This window comes from Podarcis vaucheri (genome assembly GCF_965113315.1).
Source record: "Podarcis vaucheri genome assembly, chromosome: 2".
Classification (NCBI taxonomy): Eukaryota; Metazoa; Chordata; class Lepidosauria; order Squamata; family Lacertidae; genus Podarcis; species Podarcis vaucheri.
In genome coordinates, this window is record NC_138760.1 from 35,964,274 (window position 1) to 35,982,015 (window position 17,742).

General features: G+C 45.3%; 1 protein-coding gene and 1 long non-coding RNA gene across 2 annotated transcripts in view; both read left to right on the forward strand.

Annotated features, from left to right (window-relative positions):
* Nucleotides 1-406: 406 nt before the first annotated feature.
* Nucleotides 407-5,265, forward strand: LOC309525735. Its single transcript, XR_014216519.1, has 3 exons — nt 407-1,678; nt 3,912-4,060; nt 4,896-5,265. It is a non-coding gene; the product is annotated as an uncharacterized lncRNA (long non-coding RNA).
* Nucleotides 5,266-9,319: 4,054 nt separating this feature from the next.
* ASPSCR1 (ASPSCR1 tether for SLC2A4, UBX domain containing) overlaps nt 9,320-17,742 on the forward strand; it is a 67,441-nt gene continuing 59,018 nt past the window's right edge. Inside the window, exons 1-3 of the mRNA XM_082211086.1 lie at nt 9,320-9,586; nt 11,656-11,711; nt 15,624-15,738. Coding sequence (XP_082067212.1) covers nt 9,488-9,586; nt 11,656-11,711; nt 15,624-15,738 — 270 coding nt within the window. The 5' untranslated portion in view covers nt 9,320-9,487. The remainder of the gene's footprint in view (nt 9,587-11,655; nt 11,712-15,623; nt 15,739-17,742) is intronic.

A 17,742-nucleotide genomic window follows, 5' to 3' on the forward strand; every position in this document is an offset into this window, starting at 1 on the left:
ACCCGTCTCCCTGGCTCCAAAGAGCGGCGAGCAAAGCGGCGTGGGGAGCGGGAGCCGGTGCTCGGGGCCCGCGCTGTCCGGGGTCTGCGGCGGGGCTGGAGGGCGCGCGGCTTTTCTTGGTGCACGGACTCGCCGCCTCGTCCCAAACCACAAACATGACAAGAGGGGCACGGAGTGCACGGGGAGCCCGCCGGGGGCGCCGCCAGCCCCGGCGCCGCGTGGGGCGGCGGCAGCAGCCGGCCAGTCCCCGCCCCCTCCTCTCCGCCCCCACCCCACCGCACGAGGAGGACCAGAAACGGGGGGCGGAGGGGTGGGGAGCGTTCCGAGGCTTGACTTTCATTTCCCAGCCGACAGACGTCGCTCCGCCCCCCCCCCGCGCAACTTCCCCTCCCGTCCCGTCTGAAGAGACGCCCGGCGAGTGCCAAAAACACCTTCGCCACCTCCCGCCCGGCATCGCGGGGCGCCGCTCCAAGGGGCTGGCTGCCGCCGAGGATGGAGGAGGGATGAGGCAAGCGGGGCTTTGAAGTCCTCCCCTCCGTCCGCCTCTCCCCCCCTCCATCCTCCTGCGAGGCCCCCCCGCGCCCCAGCTGCGGTGTGCGTACAGGGATGAAAAGACTGGCTGCCTCTTGTTCGCTGCAGGCGGGGGGCTGTGCTGTGGTATTGGGGGGGGGGCCGCCGAGGCAGAACAAGGAGCCCTCGCGGCCTGGGGCATTGCCACTGGGGCTGGACGCCCACAACCCGCCCCTTCGCCTGGGGATACACCGTCCAGCGGGGATCAGGCTCTGAGCCCCCCCCCAGCACTGGGGGGGGGGACTCCCCACACAGATCGGGCTCCCCAGCGCTGTGTGGCCCGCTCGCTTCCTTTCCCGGGGTTCCCCAGCCACGTGCTGCGCCAGGCGGCCCGGTCGGCTTTCACGTGCTACCGTGTTCGTGAGGAGGAGCGAGCAAAACTTTGCTCGCGTGAACCACGGAAGGAGAGTAGGGGCTGGGAACGGGTGGCCGTCCAGGCCCAGCAGCTTCCAGGACTCCCTTCCCCAACACGAGGGCACAAGAAGCGGCCTACTGGGGTTAGATGAGTGTCCCTATAGAGTCCCACAGCTCTCCCCGCGCCTTCCAGCAATAGCGAACTGGAGGCCTCTTTCTAGGCCCAGCCCGCCCTCCTTGTTCGTCCTTGTATCTGGTGTTCAGAGCAAGGTTTCTCATGCTACTGGCATTCAGAAGTATTTGCCTCAGAACGTGCAGGTTTCCTTGGGCTTATGGCTAATAATCTGCCCCCTAAGAAAGCCGCTGTGGTGCACGGATTAAAATGTTGCACTAGGGCCTGGGAGACCAAGCTGCAAATCCCCACTCAGCCAAGGAAGCTCACTGCCTGATCTCGGGCCAGTTGCAGCCTGCCAGACGGGCCTAGCTCACAGAGCTGCTGTGAGGATGAGGAGGGAGAGAATAGTGTCAGGAAAAAGTGGGGATATAAAAGTAACATTAATAAATAAGAGCTGTTGGTGACGGCTAAACTCCCTGACCTGGAAGGGAGTCCTCTAAGCTCTGCTAAAGACTCGTTCGTGTCTCAAGTGCTGGATTGCTGGGCAGGCAGCCTACTTGTTTAAGGAGCCAGGCCTAGGCTGTCCCTGATGCTGGAGAGTGGAGCTGTTCAAATGCTAGCGCTTATGAAGAACTGCAGGTCTGGGCTTGGAGAAGCAGGATGGAATAAGTCTGTTTAACATCATATGTGGGTGTTGCTAACTGATACCCAGTTACAGATAGGTAGCCGTGTTGGTCTGCCATAGTCAAAATAAAAAAATTCCTTCCAGTAGCACCTTAAAGACCAACTAAGTTAGTTCTTGGTATGAGCTTTTGTGTGCATGCACACTTCTTCAGATACCCAGTTAGAGATATCTTAATTTTATGGGTTCTTGTCAATCAGTTGTTTGCTGAAATGTGCACATATTTTCCTATTGGTAAAAGGAATAGATCTGAAGCAGAAGCATCTTTTTGGTTGATGGAGAAGTGTATTTTAGTAGAAGCATTGCCTTCTGTGCACGGGGAAAGGGAGGGAATGTCTTTGAAGACAGCATTTGCTATCTGCAGTTTTTATAAATACTTGTATTGACAATACTTTTTTTCAGAAACCGGTCTACCCAATTCATCAGAGTCAATCAATCAATATTTTTAGTCATTCAAAAGACTTTAACTTGATCAATCTGACTAATATATTAAGGCTGCAATTATCCTCTGCTTGAGTTTTGTCAGCCAAGGGGCTCCAGAAACTGGCAGAAGCCCTGCAACACTGGTGGAATTTAACATACTGGAAGAACTTCTCCCAATAACACCAGTGGAACATCTCACCAGTGAAGATCACTGGTGGAGTGGCCAAAATGGTCTTGTCAAAGCATACCCAACCCATCAATGTGGTAGCCACTTATCCTCCCATTCACTCATGAATGTGATACTAAGTCTGAGCTCACATATATGAGTACAGCCTTGGGTGACGACTGGAATATGCAGGGAGTGTGTATATGAATAAGTTAAGTTTGGTGGGCGTAGGGGTCAACCATAGCACAAACTATTTTATTTGAGGGTCAGTGCAACTAAATATCCCCTAAAGGTGACACACCCCTAAAGGTGGCTCTGAAGTATCTATCTATCTATCTAAATATTTTTTACCAACTCCTCATCAATTAGGTATCAGTGGAGTGTACAAAAAAAGACCAAAAATGAATTATGTAGGGTGTATTCATCTTTTCCCTGATGAATTCATCTCTCTTCAGAACTGTAATGAGCTCCAGGTTGTAGTCCCCTTCCCCCTCCTCTGTGCCCCGATGCTTCTAATTTTATACAACTATTTCAAATTAGAAGTGGTGCTGGATATGAAATGTGACCTTTAACCTCTTTATAACAGTTCTGATTATTACATGTCCTTGGAAATTGGAGGCATTTCTTGAATCCTGCAACATGGATAATTCGACTCAAGTTACTTCAAAGAGTGCTGTTCTAACAGAAGTAATACAGTTCTTATAAGGATGTGCCACTTTCTGATGCAAAATAGAAAACAGCTGTATGCTTCAGACAGAAGATGGGGGCCATCCCAAATTCAAAGTGGATGAGGAAACAAGCTCTGGCTGTGCAGGCCTTTTTTATGCAAGCAACAAGTCCTCTTTTAGTTTATTAGAAGAACCAAATGTTTCCTTTTTTCTGTATAATAGTCTTATGGTGACATCTTACAGTATAATATAAGATGTAATCAGAAGACAAGTCCTCATTGTTCTGGCAGGTTTAAAGTTGTGCTCTTTTAATGTACGGATTACCTTTTGCTGAATCAGACCACTGATTCATCTAGTTCACTGTTGCATATTCTGACGGACAGCAGCGGTTGAGGTGTTCAACTCTTGCATGGTAGGCTCCCCACCCCCACCCCGGTCTAGGACCACTTTCCTTGTGGGGTAATTTTGTGTGTGTGTGTGCTGGTACTGGTACAGGGTGAGGTCAAAGCCAGAAGACATTCCCCCTCCTCCCATTGCTGCATCCATTTCAACTCCTCCCTCCATTTCCTTCTGGGTCTGTGCCCCTCCTCCTGCATGAAATTAGGCCAAGGACTGCAAGTTGCTCACCTCTGTTTTAATTGATTACATCAGCAATGGAACCCAGGATTTCCCATGTGCACTACAACTTAGCTATGGCAGGAATTAGGAACCTCTGGCTCTCCAACACTCATAACCAACAGCCTTCATTGCCAATGGTTGAGGACGATGGGAGTTGTGGTCTAACAAAACATTTGGAGGGACATAGGTTGCCCATCCCTGAGCTATTGCATCTTCCTTTCCTCCCTTCCTCCCTATATATATCTTTCTAGTGTCTTGCCCAGGGTGTCTCCTATATGATCAGCATTAATTATACCCATGTTCATCACTTACAAGACAGGAATGGGAAAGCTGAGGTTCTCCAGATACTGGACTGCAACTCTTAGAACCTTTGACCATTGGCCATATTGGCTAAGCTAATTGGCATTGGAATCCAACAACAGAGGCCACAGACTAAGCATTCCTGCTGTCAGACAAGAGCTATGGTAGGACATTAATTTTGCATTTGGTGCCCAATACACAGTTTGTTGAACTTCAACAAAAAGTTGCCTTCAATAATTTTTTTAATCAATGTTTACATATGTTTAATCAATGTTTACAAAACAGTTAAACCTACATCCAGTCTAAATGCCTACTTTTCCATGCCTAGTACATTCACAATTGAAAAGTTATATAGTCCTAGCTAATAAACTAGTTGGAGAAATAAAGAAGCCATACTTGACCCTTTATTCTCAGAAAATACGTCCAAGATGACCTTGAGCCTTGAAATCCAAAGAAAGTGCAAGGAGGAGGACATTGTAAACAAGATGGAACCTTAAATGTGTCAGTCTAAACTTCAGATGGTAGAGATAAAGGTACAGGGGTAGTCTGGGAATTTGTTCCCAAAGCTGGTATGATGGCACCACTTGTTTTTCACATCATCACTAGAATACTTGCATATGGTCCTATAATAATCTATGTTACTTTAGCAATTCCAAAGTGTTGGCTGTATATGCCAATTTACAAAATAGGTTTAAGCCACAGGTAAAAGTACTGATAGGGAAGCTTTTAATATTTGATGAATCATTGTATTTTAATATTCTGCTGGAAGCCAGCCAGAGTAGCTGGGGAAACCCAGCCAGGTGGGTGGGGTATAATAATAATAATAATAATAATAATAATAATAATAATAATTATTATTATTATTATTATTATTATTATTATTATTACTGAGAGGCCTTTTTTGACAATATTGTGGCACTCACATTTGTTCAGACTCTTTCCTTTCATGCCGTTCCCCCCCCCCACTTTCTTTTTGTCTCCACTCCACTTCCTCCACAGCCTCCCACCTACTATCTAGGGATTCCTGATCTACACTTTTGAGAATTCTTTCAGGAAGATTATATAAGTTAGAAGAGACTGTTAAAGGTTTTCCATACCACTGCAACCCTAATTGTGTCAGAACTTCAGAAGTATTGAATTATTGAATCCAATGAGGCTTACCTTCAGGTAAATTAGGTTAGGAGTGCAGCCTAAGGTAGAATATGAATAATTTGATGTGCAGGATAGAATGGATGAGATGGTACTTTAAAAAACAGACGTAACTTGCAGTGCAAGCTAAAGGAATCTTAATGGATCCTTTTGGAAACTAGATGGGTATGAACACACTGAACAAATAGGCTGATGAAGCTCATGTCAAATCTGTTGAGAGTATTTGATTAGTAGGGAGCTTTTTGTTTATCAATAAAGTTTAACTTACTGATGAGAAAATCTTAGCACAGATGGAGTACAATACAGTGGTACCTCTGGTTACGTACTTAATTCGTTCTGGAGGTCCGTTCTTAACCTGAAACTGTTCTTAACCTGAAGCACCACTTTAGCTAATGGGGCCTCCCGCTGCTGCTGCGCCGCCACCACGCAATTTCTGTTCTCATCCTGAAGCAAAGTTCTTAACCCGAGGTACTATTTTTGGGTTAGCGGAGTCTGTAACCTGAAGCGTATGTAACCTGAAGCATATGTAACCCGAGGTACCACTGTAATGTTACATTTATTTAAGTTTAACAATGCATTCTCTTAAACATATTGTTCTAGCAATGTGAAAATTAGGAGCCCAGACTTCAACGTTATATCCCCTCCTTGCTTTCATAATCTATCTGAGAAGAGGTTGGGTCAAGTGGTAGTAGCTTCTTGTTTTTTAATTTATCATGTAGGGGTCAATTATAGGTGATCACTGTATCTTTTATTTTGCTACTGATTGCATAAAAAAAGTAGTTTTCTTTGGAATTTCTTATCCTTTTATTTGTCTTGATGGAAACAAGCTGCTCTGTACTAAAACCATTTTCCGCCCATTTAAACTGGCGTGTCTCATAAACAGAAGATGTTAATCCAGTCAATTTAGCATTTGCTAGCACCTACATGTCATACCTTTTATACAAAATGGAAAAGATAAGATGCAACAGGTATCAGTTACCCTTGGTCTTATCTGTCTCAACCTCACTATCAGCTGGATCTAGAACCTTTCAGAGGCTTAAAGATAAACACATCAGGACCATGAACTGTTTATGCAGGACTGTCAGTTCTCATGTGTTGGACTGACTTGTTTCGACTGATTCTGGCTATATTGCAATGCTGGATAAAAAAATTTAAAAGGTCCCCCCCCCCATCCCTCCCAATGATTTCATAAAATAAGCCAACCCAGAGACTGTAGGAAAGGTGGTATGAAATGAACTCTGTGTTGGCCTTGCAGGGTTAATATGTGTTCTTATTTCCAGAGGGATATGTGTTGGTTTCACAGCAAAAACAGAGATTTGCAGCACTGAAAAGTCTACCAAATTTGTTAAGGCATAAGAGTTCATGGACCAATCCCCACAATGTCAGATGCCTGAAGTAAAATCTTAGTTGACAGGTATATAAAGGAGAAATTTGTAAGGAGGGAGTTGAAGGGGAGGGGAATCAAAAGTTACAATCAGTAGTAACTGGACCTTGAATGCATGTCAAATAGGTTTACATTTAACTTTTACAGTAGTAAAGGTAAAGGGACCCCTGACCATTAGGTCCAGTCATGACTGACTCTGGGGTTGCGGCGCTCATCTCGCTTTACTGGCCGAGGGAGCTGGCGTACAGCTTCCAGGTCATGTGGCCAGCATGACTAAGCTGCTTCTGGTGAACCAGAGCAGCGTATGGAAACACCGTTTACCTTCCCGCTGGAGCGGTACCTATTTATCTACTTGTACTGTGTGCTTTCGAACTGCTAGGCTGGCAGGAGCAGGGACAGAGCAATGGGAGCTCACCCCGTCGTGGGGGTTCAAACCGCCGACCTTCTGATCGGCAAGCCCTAGGCTCAGTGGTTTAATCCACAGCGCCACCTGCATCCCTCTTTACAGCAGTAGATTAGTGATAATTTACTCAGAATTGCTGTGGTGATTGTATTATAAACACCTGTAATGGGCAGGGAATTATTCACAAAACACAATAGATAACACAGCTAGTCTGTCAATGGTAAGCCAATCAACACATGTAGTATGGATTTTTAAAACCTTCAGTCTTTGTCTTGATGTAATCCACAAGCAATAAAACTGATTTTTTAAAAATTGATCATTGTTTCTGGAATGCTGGCCTTATGATCAGTTACAGAATGCCCTGGGAAGTCAAACGTTTTCCTACTTACAGATAGGTAGCCGTGTTGGTCTGCCATAGTCAAAATAAAAAAATTCTGAAGAAGTGTGCATGCACACGAAAGCTCATACCAAGAACTAACTTAGTTGGTCTTTAAGGTGCTACTGGAAGGAATTTTTTTAGTTTTCCTACTAGTTCATGAATATAACCATTTCTGAAATTGGATGTGTGTGAATTTATTCGTTGCACAGGAAGGCCTGTCTCTTGTAAGCAGAATGTAAGAGGAAATTGTTGACAGATTATGGCATAAATGTCATTGGAACAAGTGCAGTGAATGAACCCCTGATGTTGTGTAATCTGGGTCTGCCTCAGTAGAAAAAAAAAATTGGGCGAAGGAATAGTGTTGCAAGTTTGGGAGCTCAGTCTGCATGATGCCCTGAGTCCCTCCCAGTTCTTGTGGTCCTGTATGCAGTGAGGGTCAAAATCTAATGGAAGGTTCTATTGTTGAAATATTTGTGGAAATAACTCATAGGCAAAAGGGGAAGCATCTCATAGGCAAAAGGGGAAGCAGTTGGAATAGGTAGGTAAGAATGCCATTTATCTGGGAGCGGGACCTAACTTCTGAGTAAACACTGACTGCTTTACAGTAGCATCAAATTCACTACCATGTCCTCCTGTTTCCTTTACCATCTTTATTCCTTAGGACATCCTTGTGAGTGAGGCAGATCATTACTATTCTCATGTTACAGATGGGGAACAGAGTCTGAACAATTTGGCAGGGGCCATGTGAGCAGTTATATATGGCAGGAGTCCAGTTCATGGATCCAATCCTATTCATCTAGTAAAGGTAAAGGGACCCCTGACCAGTAGGTCCAGTCATGACTGACTCTGGGGTTGTGGTGCTCCTCTCGCTTTATTGGTCGAGGGAGCCGGCGTACAGCTTCCAGGTCATGTGGCCAGCATGACTAAGCTGCTTCTGGTGAATCAGAGCAGCACACGGAAACGCTGTTTACCTTCCCGCCGGAGCGGTACCTTTTTATCTGCTTGCAGTTTGACGTGCTTTTGAACTGCTAGGTTGGCAGGAGCAGGGACTGAGCAACAGGAGCTCCCCCCGTCATAGGGATTCGAACCTCCAACCTTCTGATTGGCAAGTCCTAGGCTCTGTGGTTTAACCCACAGTGCCACCCGCGTCCCATCTATTACTCTCTGCCAATGGGTTGGCAGATTATACAGGACTCAGAATGCTGCCGCTCCTTCCCTGGCAGGATCCCGGTACATTGCACCTGCTGTGTGCCAGGCAGGCAGAAATTCAACAGAAAGATATATGCCTCTGGGATAGAAATGTAGATCTGGGGGACCCTGGCACAGGGATCCTCCCAATATTAAAAGTATCTGTTTTTGAGCAAACGCTGCAGTGGTACGCACATATTTTTCAAGAGAGAAACCCAGGTGGAAAAGTTGGGTTTCCCCCCTTTTCACTACTTCTTTGGCGATCGCTTGTAGCCGAGTAAGATTGACTTCCATAAACATGGTTTTAACAATGAGTCCGTTAAGTGACTGGGGAGGCCAATTCTGGATCCACATGTCCTTCCACACTGGGGACATTGGTTTCTGGGCGGAAGTTGTTCACGGTGTAGAATAGCCAAGCGTGCCTTCCTCTTAACACGTTTCTGCCTTGCGTCCTGAGTTGTCCTGAGTTCGAGTGTCTTCAAAGCCCATATGACGCTTTTGGTAAAGGCTGTTCTCCAGTTGTAGAGCTCGCAGGCCAGTGTTTCCCAATTGTTGGTGTTTATACTGTACTACATTTTTTTAGATTTGCCTTGAGACCTCTTTTGTTGACCATCAGCATGATGCTTTCTATTTTTAAGTTAGGAATAGAGTAGTAGCTTTGGAAGACGATAACCAGGCATCCGCACAACATGACCAGTCCAACGAAGTTGATGTTGAAGAATCCAAAAGTTGTGTGTGTGTGTGTGTGTGTGTCCCCCCCCCGCCCCGCTTTTCACTAACAGTGAGGGCACAGCTGCCCCTCAACAACGAACGGAAAGCAAAGCACAGCCGCGCATACTCGGAAGAGATTTCTTTCAGGAACCGGCCGCGAGTCCTTTAAAGAAGGAGGAACCCCTATTGCAGCGAGCGAGCGAGCGGGAGGCGAAGCGTAAGGCGGGGCGGCCTGAGTGGTGGCCGCGCCCCCTTGCCGGGGCCATTGGGCTGAACTACCGAGGAGGCTGGCTATAGACAAGTGCCGGGGCGCAGGGGGTGAGGCGCTCGAGGGCCAGCCAGGGGTGGGGCCGGCCGGGGGCTGAAGAGGGGGGACGATGGCGGCAGCTGGCGGCGGCACTTCCGCGGTCTCCGTGCTGGCTCCGAACGGGAGGCGAGTGACGGTGCGAGTAGGCCCAAGCACCGCGCTGCTCCAGGTGGGTCTGGCCCAGCGACGGGGAGGCTGGGCGGATGCAGTCACTCTGATTGGCCCTGGGGCAGGAAAGGGGGGAAAGAGGCTCGTTCTGATTGGATCAGAGGGCACATAATTGCCAAAGGTTTTTCTCTCGGACCCGGCCGGGCCGGGAAGAGTTTCTTGAGTGGTAGAAACGGAATGGGTTGAACACTGATAAAAGCCAGTGACGGGCTTTTTCCTCCTCCCTTTACCTCGGTGTCTGAAAGGAAGTTGTGCAATAATGGAAGGACTCCGGCCTCCTGAAATGGGGGAGGATCGTAGATATTTGCCCCTGGTGGGGAAAAGAAATGGCCCCTGACAGCGCAGTCATCATGGCTGTTGACTTCGAAGTGACTTCTGTCATTCAGCAGGAGCTTACTCGCTAGTAAATGGGTTTAGGATTGCAACCTGAACGGGGTTATGCCGAGAAATGCATTTTCTGTAGGAGAAAAGAACTGAAGGGAGGGATCTCCTCCTGTAAAACCTTAGTAGACCCCGCCGGGGGAAAAATAGACGCCTTCCGATGTAGGCAGGTGCAAATGAGAGAGGTGAAAGTCCCTTTGAAATGTTAAAAGTTTCTTTTCCAGTCTTATGTAATTTATGGGGGGAAACCAACCCGTAGTCCTGTGGCACCTTAAAGGCTACCAAATGTATTATGGCACATGCTAGTCTTTTAAGTTGCTGCAAGATTCTTTTTTGTGTTTGCCTCTCAGGGAAATGCAATTTATATTTTTTGGGGGTAGATCTTCTATCGCAGTGGTGGGGAACCTCAGGCCTTGGTGCTGAATGTGGCCTTCCAGACCTCTGTCTGTCCCTTGGGACTTTCCCCCAGACCATACCCTTCCCCCGGCCTGTTCTGCACCCTCTTCAGGTGTTTTTGTCTGGCTGGGATGTGCCCTTAATATGATCATGCCTCTTACTTAACTGGATGGAGAACAGAGAATGGTGTCTGTAGAAACTACTCTACCACATAAAGGTAATATTTACATTCACTACTCTGCCTTAACCCAGCCCACCACTGGCATGCGGACCTATGACTTTAAAAAGGTTTTCCACTCTCACTCTATCTGACTTCGTCACAGGTTTTCTTTTTTTATCGGACCACCAAGATTATGATTTAAGCTTCTTTCATGTAAGGTCTTTTTTCTTTTGTTTCCCAATCTGCATATTCGGTGGTCCATAAATGAGTATTCCATAAGGAGGTTTCCTTGCACTTACTCATGTAAATAATTATCCTCTATAAAATCCCACAAGGATCAATGGGGTACCTAAAAACAACCAGTCAGTTTAGCCTTCATTATGAAAAATTAGTCCTGAAACTAATGTAATGTTGAGAGAGATTGCTACTTTCTGTCAGAAATGTATTGTGTTAACATCCTGGAATAGTTTGCAGTGTTACCCCAGAATAAATGTACCGCATTTTTTGCTCTATAAGACTCACTTTTTCCCTCCTAAAAAGTAAGGTGAAATGTGTGTGCGTCTTATGGAGCGAATGCAGGATGCGCAGCTATCCCAGAAGCCAGAACAGCAAGAGAGTTCGCTGCTTTTGCTGCACAGCGATCCCTCTTGTTGTTCTGGCTTCTGAGATTCAGAATCCCCCCCCCCTTGTTTTCCTCCTCCAAAAACTAGGTGCGTCTTATGGTCTGGTGCGTCTTATAGAACGAAAAATACAGTATTTTTCCTCTGATTGTACTCTCGCATTTGGCCTAAATTCTCTTGCCGGGCTGTGGGGGAGAATCTTCCTCTCATGCTGGTGGGATTGTTAATGTAAGTTAGAATCACAACTTGAGCCATAAGCATGAGTTGAGAAGGGGGGGAAGGATGCTGACTGAAGTAAATGATAGCTCACCTGGTAGAGCATGAGACTCTTCATCTCGAGGTCATGAGTTGAGCCCCATTTTGGGCAAAAGTTTCCTGCATTGCAGGGGTGGACTAGATGACCCTCATGGTACCTTCTAACTCTATAATTCTATGACTAATCTGCACTGTTATGATACAGAATGAGAGAACTCTCTATTTTATATTAACATCTTGTCTTTTTTCTTTTTTAAGATTCTGGAAGAGGTTTGCAGAAAGCAGAATTTCAGTCCCAATGAATATGATTTGAAGTGAGTCTTACTGTTTTTTCCATACCTTTATCGCTTGACAGTTCGCTGTTTCTTTGCCATTAATTTGGGGGACGGGTGGGAGAGAAGTGTAATATGGAGCCCACAATGGCAGTCCAGAACTATTCGCTTTTGAAGGCTGTGATCCCAAATTTGACATGTGTAGCAGAGCGTTCTTTGGCCAAGGTCAATCTTTCACCTTAATTGGTCAGATGTAGTACCAGTTCTCATGCACCTGTAGCTGGCTGTTGACAACAGGATGCTGGGCTAGATAGACCCACTTCCCTGATGTGAAAACACAGTCACTAGTTTATTCAGAATGGAGATGGGGAACGTATGGACCTCCAGATGTTGTTGGACTCTGCCGCTCATCAGCACCAACTAGCACAATCAGCGGTTAGGGATGATCGGCGTTGTACTTCAACAACCTCTAAATGGCCACAGGTTCTCCCTCCCTGTTTTAGCAATAATATATCTTAATTCCATGTATACTCATCAACTTCTCTAGGGACTTATGGCCCCAAAATTCAAGTATTTTGGCATAATTCGTTCTATGAAAGGCATGTATTAATATCATTATTAATATTTCTTAGATGTCTTTCTCAAGAGAACTCAAGGTGACTAGCAAGAATACTAAAATATTTACAGTGCAAAATAAAACATTGAAATCCAATAATTTATCTGTATAATACCAAAACCATACCACCCCACGAAAATTAACAAAATCTGGCAACAATATAATCAATAATTACAGGTGAATCAGAAAATGATTAATAAGAGCCCAGATTTCAAATTTAGTTAAAAAAAAAGTGTTTCTCAATTAAAAAAAATAAATCCCCACAGTAGATTCCCTTTCATAGTTAGGGCAGGAAGCACTCCATTCTGGTTGATGCAGGTGATGTTAAGAGGCATGGCAGTCTAAAGGAATATTAAGTTCCAAACTAAATATTCAGTTGCTCAATGGATGCTGGTAAGGCAGAAGGCTCTCTGTGCCTTTGTCACTTCATCAGTTATACTGTAATCCAGCATTTTCAGCAGGCTTTGTTACATGTGGAACCTTTGATGATAAATAGTATCACTGCTATGAGAAGACTGTTCATTCCTCCATGTTTTGGGAAGGAAATGTAGCTGCATGTAGGTAAAGGTAAAGGGACCCCTGACCATAAGGTCCAGTCGTGGCCGACTCTGGGGTTGCGGTGCTCATCTCGCTTTATTGGCTGAGGGAGCCGGCGTACAGCTTCCGGGTCATGTGGCCAGCATGACTAAGCCGTAGTTGCAGGTAGACCTGCTGTTAATGGTGTTGCTAGGGTTGTGTTTTCCTGCAGTTAAGGCACTGAGACAGTTAATACCCTTGTTACTGCAAGATCTCCTGCAATGCTTTTGCAAAGTTTTTTGCAGATCAAGTCACTCAGATTTGGAAGAGGTAGACTCCACCATGGGAGTGGGGCCAGGGTGGGAGAGTGCTAGAGTCCTGTCTAGTCATGTTACATGGGATCAATTCCAATCTGTTACCTCCGAGGATGTGCACAGGTTGCTTGGATGAGTGAAACCGACCACTTGTCTCCTTGATCCTTGCCCATCCTGGCTAATAAAAGTGAGCCGAGAAGGGCTGGGCGATGGGCTCTGCGGGGTGGTGAATCCTTCCCTCTGCGAGGGAGCCTTCCCAGACCTACTGAAAGAGGCGGTCATTAAACTGCTTCTTAAAAAAACAACTTTAGACCCGGCCAATATGGCCACCTATCGCCCAGTCTCAAATCTACCATTCTTGGGCAAGGTGATTGAGCGGGTGGTTGCTGAACAACTCCAAGCACGCCTGGAGGATGCGGACCATTTAGATCCCTTCCAGTTGGGATTCAGGCCTCACCATGAGACTGAAACTGCCTTGGTCGCGCTGGTCGATGATCTTTGGGGCGGGATATAAATAATAAATTATTATTATTATTGTTGTTGTTGTTGTTGTTGTTGTTGTTGTTGTTGTTATTGTTGTTATTGTTATTGTTGTTGTTGTTGAAGCTGCAGCTAGGGAGAGCCAAAGCCATTTATGTACCTGGGGTGGAAAATGGAAATGGCATTGCCTTTACTTGAACTAGTTCACAGGTCTAGAGAAAGTCATCTTGTGCATAACTAAGGGATATGAATGGGAGCTATTCCAGATCCTGCTCGTTTTAATGGGGCTCATGCAGGAACTGTCCTGGTGGATTGTGCCTTATGGTTTTGACCTGTATGCCTCCCACTCTGCTGTCCTTTGGAACACTAAACATCTGCTGCCCACAGATGCCATCTCACTTTGCCTATGATAGCTATGATGCAGAGTTAACTGTTGTGCTGCTATTTCATACAGGCCTCTAACAAAGGATTCCACTGACTCCCCAGGTCCCTGAACTCTCTGGTGGAAACAGCCCCTCTCATAACCGACATCACACGGCACTATGTGCAACTGGGTCATGCTGCTGTTCTAGACTATTCTTTTTACAACAAGCTGTTCCTCTATTAAGCAGCTGTTTGGGCCTGGGGCCTTCTCAGAAAATAAAAACACTGACAGTAGCGTTGCCTCTGCTTGTCACATGTCTTTCAGCTCTTTCCAAATAGCAACTCCTGCAGTTTTTTTCTATTTTCTATCCAAATGTTTTCCTGATATGAAAATGGTTGCACCTCTTTATATTGCTTTACTCTACAGCTTCTAAGAGTGTGGCCCCTTGTATGAGTTTGTTGAGAGTTGGGTGGCTCCTGTTGTTCCTAGTTACTAAACTGTGTTAAATGAAGCAAGGGAGAGGGGGAAGTAAGTAGCTGACCTAATAGTGTTGGCTTGAATCCAGGGGAGCATAGGGGTGAATGTCATGCAGTGGACCTTTCCTGCCTCTTTCAGTTACAGTCCTTGTGCCTTCTGAAAAGCAGCCCCTGCAGGTCAGGAAGCCTTCTAGAATGACATGGGATATGGCAAGTGCAGAGATGCTGCTGGAGAGGGACGTTGGTGGATACTGGAACCACCAATTGCACAAGTACAAATACCTCTGGATTCAAGCCATTGTTTCTGTGAGCATCAGCAACTAGTACTAATTGTTCCAGGATATTCTGATTATGTTGGGGATATCTATGTGGAACCTAAAACCATGGTTGCACAAATCTACATGTTCTGTTTAGTACGCTATAAAATGTGGCAAGAGAAAATCATATTTTAGGAGTACCTTTCAAGCATTACTGTGGTGCTGGGGAATTGCTTTTCTGTGGGTCCATCTCACAGCATTGTGGTAACATTTAAAGGCCCATAACCACATGAATGGTGCAAATTGAATAAATCCTTGTTGCCTGACCATGGCTAGGGAATGATGATTTCATGCGAAGGACCTGTGTGGTTAGCACCCATGTGGTTTGGGGCCTTTAAATGTTACCACAGTGCTGTGGGACAAATCCAGGGGAAAATGTCTCACATGTACTGTAGTAACTTAATTTAATTTAAGGAAGATTGTCGCGGGAGGGGGGTAGATTTAGAGATCACCTGTGTGGGGTAATTAATAAAAGACTTGGCTGGATCCTTAGATCCAGAGTGCGGGCTGAACACATACTCCAGTAGTAAGAGAGCCCCAGCAGAGTTTAAAGATCACAAAATGTTTAGCAACAGTGAAGCATTAGGAATAAAGACTGTTAGACCCTTTTAATATCCAGTCTAGTATGCTTACAATGCTTCTCCATTTATCCCCCTCTTGTAGTGATCAGACCACACAATTTTATAGGTTTTAATGGATTTTACTTACAATTCCCAAATGTCAGATTTATGTGTTAGTCCATGCAGCAGCCAGAAGACCACAAGTAGAAATTATCGGGTTACAAAATACAGGGGCGGGGGGAGGGATCACTGATAAGTAGTCTGAATTAGTCTCAGGGCAAAAGGATATCATTAGACTCTTTCTTTTGCAGGTTTCAGAGGACTGTGCTGGATCTCTCTGTACAATGGAGATTTGCCAACCTACCCAACAACGCCAAACTGGAGATGGTGCCAGTCTCTCGTAATAGAGCAGGAATTGAAACTACGGTAGGTTCTTTTCACTTTATAACACACTTCTAGCTCACATTCCAGCCGTGATCGTGGCAGGGTTTTGTCAGAGGGACGATGATAGCATATCCCCCTTCACAGGATTCTCAGCTTCCTTATGAGCCTATATATGTTGCTTTGTTTTTAAAGCGAAATCTTAAGGCAAAGTGGAGGAACCTGTGACCCTCCAGATGCTGCTGGATTCCATCTAAGGCTTTTTGTACAAGATAAAGACAGGCACGATAAAGAAATCCCTCAGTTTCTCTAGGTACTTTACTGTAAGTTGCCTCTCATTCGCTGTCAACCTCTTCACCTTCTTTCTGTCAACTCATTTATAATCTTAAATGGGGTTGATAAAAGAAAGAGTGAGAGATGGCATAGTAGTAGTAGTAGGACCTCAGTCCTTTTTAGAAAGCATTTCATACACAGTAGTACCTCGGGTTAAGAACTTAATTAGTTCTGGAAGTCCGTTCTTAACCTGAAACTGTTCTTAACCTGAAGCACCACTTTAGCTAATGGGGCCTCCCGCTTCTGCTGCACTGCCCGAGCACGATTTCTGTCCTCATCCTGAAGCAAAGTTCTTAACCCGTGGTACTATTTCTCGGTTAGCGGAGTCTGTAACCTAAAGCATCTGTAAGCCGAGGTACCACTGTATTTCTCTTTAATTTTATTTTTAAAACTCATGTTCTTTGGTAATTACCGTCTGACATAAGGCTTAGTCTGACCTGAATAAAGTTGCCTAAAGAGAAAGGGTTTGGCTTTCCTTGTCTGGCATATACTATACTGTACTGCGGTTCTTATCAGTTTTGTAAATGAAATTGGATCTCCTAAAAGAGAGCTCTAAATGGTTGACCTAGCTAATATTGCCATTAGATGCTGTGTGCCACTTAGATTTTCACGTATCAATAATAAAAGTGTTGGAAGAGTGATGAAAAAAATGGGAGAATGCACAGAAATTGGTTTGAAAAGGGCATTAATATTGCTTTAAAAGCATAGATTAAGCTTTGCTATGAAATGGTGATATATGTTTGACTTACAATGCAGTCCAATGTGTATTTACCCCGAAATAAATCCCATGGTATTCACTGGGGCTTAATTCTAGCTAAGTGTGAAACCGAAACATATACTTTTTCAGGGATAGTTTTGCCTTGAAGCAGTTCCGCTCTTAAAATCCCTAAAAGAAGGAAGTTATTTACCAAGGCCAACTATATTTTCTTTAAAAAAGAAGAAGCCCTAAAGACTTACCGAAATTATATATTCAACAATGAAGAAATGAAGAACCAAGGCAAATCCTTTTCAGTGGAAATTTGCTGGAGCACACTAAACCAATTAAAGAATCATCAATTTATGGTCAGTTAGCCAACAACTTTTCATAAAATTAGTTGGCTGAGAATGCAATGGAGAGAAATTGCATTTGTACTGGCAACGTGAGTCGGTTAAGCTTTTGATGAAGTATTTGGAAGGCTCAGCTTTGTTCTCTAGGTAAATATCAAATGTTCTCTCTACTCTCGCCATGATGTTTGGAAATCACACCAACAGAATGGGACAGATGGATTAAATTTACTCCACTTGGCCCAGCACTGTGATGGTGGGGGCAGGGTAGGTGGGTGAGGAAACCACTCACCTGCTAGGATCCTGACACACTCATACCCTGGAGAGACCTCTTCAGAGGAAGAGATTTGGGGGTTGCATGCAGCAGCCTGTTCCCACCGAATACTTAAAGAAACGCATACCAGTCCAAAGGCAACCAGAAGAGCCCCATCTCAATGATGCCTCCTTTGCTTCCCCTTCAACCCTATCCACCTTGATCTGCAGTTCTTCTCCATCATCCCCTGGGCCACAGGAGGAAAGGTGGTGGGAGAGCAGGTGGGAAGGCCTAACTTGCAGAGTTATCTTCTTGCCTTCCAGACAGCTCTGTTGGCAGGGTTCTACATGAGAGGAGGGAACTATTTGGGAGGAGTGGGGAGAAGACCCAACTGCAGGCTGTGACCCAGAAGAGGACCA